At 50.9% G+C, this 4,512-nt stretch overlaps 1 protein-coding gene across 1 annotated transcript in view; it reads left to right on the top strand.

Moving 5' to 3' along the window:
- Positions 1-3,554: 3,554 nt before the first annotated feature.
- The window catches only part of Tbx20 (T-box transcription factor 20), a 48,363-nt gene continuing 47,405 nt past the window's right edge, over positions 3,555-4,512 (top strand). The window contains exon 1 of the mRNA XM_055601456.1: positions 3,555-3,681. Coding sequence (XP_055457431.1) covers positions 3,555-3,681 — 127 coding nt within the window. The remainder of the gene's footprint in view (positions 3,682-4,512) is intronic.

The raw sequence follows: 4,512 nt of genomic DNA on the forward strand, positions 1-4,512 counted from the left end.
CCCCAGCTGCGTGGTGGCGCCCGGTGCTTGGTACCTGGCCCGAAGCCCAGGCAAAGTTCTCACCCTAGGCGCCTGCAGACTGTCAGCTAGACCTTCGCGGGGTCTGTCCCTGCAGCTACTGGCCAGGCGTTCAGAGAGCTTTCGTTAAGTCGGGAACCTTGGCAGAAAGCGGGTCAGAATCCTGGACATATTCGGGGAGTTGTCTAAGCTCCTGAGTTCTGGGGGCTAGAAAACATAATTTTCTAACACGCATCTCTTGTCTTCTAACCTGCGGTCCTTCCTTCCAGACAACGTCAAAACCTTAGATGTCCCTGCTAGCTCTGAAGCTTAACTGTTTGTGGCAATGCAGGGTCCTCTAGATGGCCCCAATTTTCTGCGTATTTTCCAGAACCATTTGATGTCTTTGCGATCAAGAGGAGGAAGCTCAAATAATTAAATAGCTGCGTTGTTTTGCTTATGTAGAGTAATCGCTGTTAGTTATCCTTGGATGTTTTACACAGACTGCACTTTTTTTTTCTTTTTAATTCACAAAGCTATCTAACACACAGCAGCAAAGTCCCATTTTACAGTAGATGATGAGACTGAAGCTTCAGAAGGTTCGGGAAACCCACAAAACCCACGGTGCTAAAACGTGTTAAAAGTCAAGACCCAAAGCTTTCTTCAAGTCCAATGCCTTCTCCAGTGTCGGAAAGCAGCCTGAACACACAGCCTGTCATCAGCCCGGGCAGGGTCCAGGGAAGTGTTAATGTGATTGCTTTGTTCTAGCTCCATGGGTGGCTTTACGAGTTAACCCTTGCTTCCAGAAGGGTTTTGAAGGGACCCCAGAGCTAGTTTTACTCCGAGCTTCCCGACATAGAAGGTTTGAAATACCCTGTGGCAGTACTGCATTGCCAGCGCTGGCTCCCGCCCTACAGTAAAACATTGATTTGCAAAGGCAGTGAATCTAAGAGGAGAGCAATTTACCAGGATAATAACCCCGCAGTAATGCGTCACTGGGGCTATGGTTTCAACACCAACAAGATGCACAGCTTAGGGACCCCCCAGTGACTCACCCCTGGCCCTGGACTTGTTTAAGTTATTCACTTCAGGGCTCTGCTCGCCCTCTCCTCCCTCTTGTTCAGCCTCCTCTGCTTTTGAGTGTTTTTCTGTCCACAGAAATTCCAAAACTGGGCTAAGGTGGTACTTGTAAGAACGTGAAAGATGAATTTGGCAATTCAGCTTTCCCGTGCTTCACTAGTTTCTCCGAAATGTATCTTTCAGGATGCCATTCCAACTACAATCTAAGCCACGAAGGTAATAAAGACAGCACCTCCCCTTAGATAAGACGGAACAGCAGGTCTTACTAATTGAGGTATAACTCTACAGGGAGTTATTGAAAACTAGATCTGGCAAACAAAATCTGCAACATTAGTTGAAGCATTCTAGCAAGGTCTATATTAACCTCTTCCCTCTTTCTCAAGTACAAATCTCACTTCTTGAGAAAAATCTATCTTCTTTGACAAACTCTAAAAATTAAGACAAGAACCAAACCAATGTGAACCTTACAATAAAAAAAAAAATACCTTAATTAAGATATTGTATCTAAGGCAAGCATTTGCTGCTCCCTGATAGCCCTGACAGACTTCACTTCCTAGCACCTCCGTAGAGGGCTCAAAACAACCTGCCATCCCAGCTCCAGGGGATCTGGTGCTCTCTTCTGGTTTACACTTGCAGAGCTTGGGGGTCTCTTTAACCGAGGGGAGGCCTGGAGAAAAGAGACTGCCAACTTATCACCTCCGATCTTTCAAAAACAGATGTCCCAGACAAGGGGTAAACAAACACCTCCTAGTATAAAAAGTCTCGAATTTTCCCCAACACTGACACTTTACATTTAGGCAGAGATGTTGAAATGAGAAAACACTGAAGGGGTGGCCAGGCCTCCATCAGAACTTTCTCGGGTGCCAACATTCTGCTTACACGGGGTGTTCTTAATAGTTACTTTGATTTTTTTTTATTTCCACCCACAATTTTGTTTCAGGAGCTGTGAAGAAGAGGGTGCCGTGGGAGACAGGAGACGCTTTTCTTCTTTCGTTCTTTATTTTTTCCCCCCTCTTAAGGCCTATCAAGAGGTTCCTAATCGCCAGACCAACTGGCTGGAAAGGAGAGCAAATATTTACAAAGTATAGCTTGAGTTGTGTGTCTGCGTGTCCTCTAGAGTTTACACGGCTGCGAGCGAAGCGGATTATCCTGCGAATCTGGAGAATTTGAGTTATTTTAGGCCAACGGAACTGCTTCCACGAGGCCACGAGAAGTCCTGGCCCTAGCCTGTGCTGCTAGGCAGATGGATGGTTCCATGTCCCGGAAAGCCAGAACGATGAGAAGGTCACACTCCCCCACTGCGGGTCGCGTGGTCCCCTCAGTGCCCCCGTCTGACCCTGGCCTTTCCTCCGGGCCACTGCCCTACTTTTCAGAGTTCCTCGCCAGAATAGAAAACCTAGAGTAGAAGCAACCAGTGCGCAACAGAAGCCCTGACTCGAAAAAAAAAAAAAAGCGCATCGTTCTTACAGGCTCTCTGCAGCTCATCATTTCTTTCCTAGGATCGTGTCTCTTCGGCTCTGTGATACTTGGGGAACCGTCCAGTAGGGACCTAGCCCTGGGGACCGTGCAGCGTTATCAAGTTAATGCTGCTGCTCGACTAGGCGCTCCTCAGCTATCTGGGAACTTTTGAGCCCCGGTAATAAAGACTAGAAAGAGCAGAACTCAGTAAGGCTTCGGTCCCGCGCCACGCGCGCGTCTCCGGTTCTGGGTGGCAGTGAAAGTGCCGCTCTAGACAGCAGCGTGCCGCCCTCCCGCGGGATCTGAGACACCAAGCCTGGGTGGTAGAGGCAGCTGGGTCACCCTGTTGATGACACCGTTCGCCGTGTGGCGTGCCGGACACTCCACCCGGAGCGCAAAGGCAGGAGGGCGCCGCGCCCCTGGCGCTCCCTCCCGGCGCCGCTGGGCTCCGCCCCACACCGCACAGTCAGGAAGCGGTGACGTGAGACCACGCTGACTGGCTGCTGCCCGCAGGGACCGCCACGGCCAGCAAATTAAGGCTCCGGGCAGCGGGCGCCCAGGCGCAGTGTTGGTCGCGCCTTGCTGCTCTCTGCACAGCAGCCATCCGCCTCCCAGGTTTCCGCGCCCTCGGGAGTCCGCGGCGGGTCGTCACCTCCCGGGGACCTTGGCCACTCCGCGGTCCCCAGCAGGGGAGGGAGGGCGAACTTGGCGTGGATACCGGAGACCCCCCGGTTTTTGCGCAGTTGGTGCGTGGCGTGCCCCCCTAGCTTGCACACCATTTCGAGTGCGTGGATGGTCCTCACCCTGAAATCTTTGCGGCTTCCCGGCTTTGCTCTCCTCCCGGAGAGGCCATCCTAGAGCCCCGGAGACGTGGGGACGGACTGCTCGGGAGTCCCCAGTTCCTCTCTGACTGCTCTCGGGAACTTTGGGGTTGCCTTTCGAGTCTTTGTTTCCCTCGGGGGAAGCTGGACTGCGTTTTGGCAGGCCCGGTCCCTGAGCAGGACCGTGCGCTGGGGACCATGGAGTTCACGGCGTCGCCCAAGCCCCAGCTATCCTCTCGAGCCAATGCTTTCTCCATCGCCGCGCTCATGTCCAGCGGCGGCCCCAAGGAGAAGGAGGCAGCAGAGAACACCATCAAACCCCTTGGTAAGTCGGGGTGGTTGGCCGTCTGTAGAGGCCATACTTTTCTGTTTTCTGGCTACTGGGTGGGGGGCGGTTTGCTCCGTGGAAAGTCAGGGTGGCCTTTTCTCCGGCCGAATCAGCTACCAAGTCTCAGGCTATGGCCGAAATCCTGGGAGGGAATTATTTTTCTTCTCCGCCCAAGTTTTTTTTGGGGGCTTCACAGTCAACTAAAGGTCGTGGGAATCCGGATTGGGTTTGTAGCAGCTTTCCCCAATTTCCTGCCGTCAAATAGATCGTGTGCAGGGTGTACAAATTTGTCTGAATGAAAACAAGTTCAAAAACACAAATACGGTTTGTTTAAGACGCGAGATCCAAGGTGCATAATACACCTGAGCACGCGCTTGGAATCAGAGATGTTAAGCGACCTCAAAATAAACCAGCTTAATTTTTCGGCTAAAACAAACAGCCGTAATATAAAGGACGATAAAACGGCCTTCCGTGCGAGAGCCGTGTTCTCCAAGGAAGTGCGAGGCTTATCAGCAACCCCCACTTTATACTTGCCATTTTCAATCGAGATTGGCAAAAGCCTCCCCAAATTCCTCTAGTTACACTGCTTTTGTGAAAACTGTTTTCATCACAGAAGACACTAGGCACAGACCGAGGAGAGAAGAGTGATGAGGTTCTGAAAACAACCCAGGGAGAAAGAGTTGTCATTCTCTCCATGGGCCCCAGAAATAATTATCACACATCTATCCTAATCACCGACTATTCTTAAAACCAGAAATCAAATAGCTAAGCTAAGGCAATTGAAAGAAAGAAAGAAAGAAAGAAAGAAAGAAAGAAAGAAAGAAAGAA

Source organism: Psammomys obesus, unplaced genomic scaffold (assembly GCF_907164565.1).
Source record: "Psammomys obesus unplaced genomic scaffold, mPsaObe1.curated_primary_1811, whole genome shotgun sequence".
In the NCBI taxonomy this organism is placed as follows: domain Eukaryota; kingdom Metazoa; phylum Chordata; class Mammalia; order Rodentia; family Muridae; genus Psammomys; species Psammomys obesus.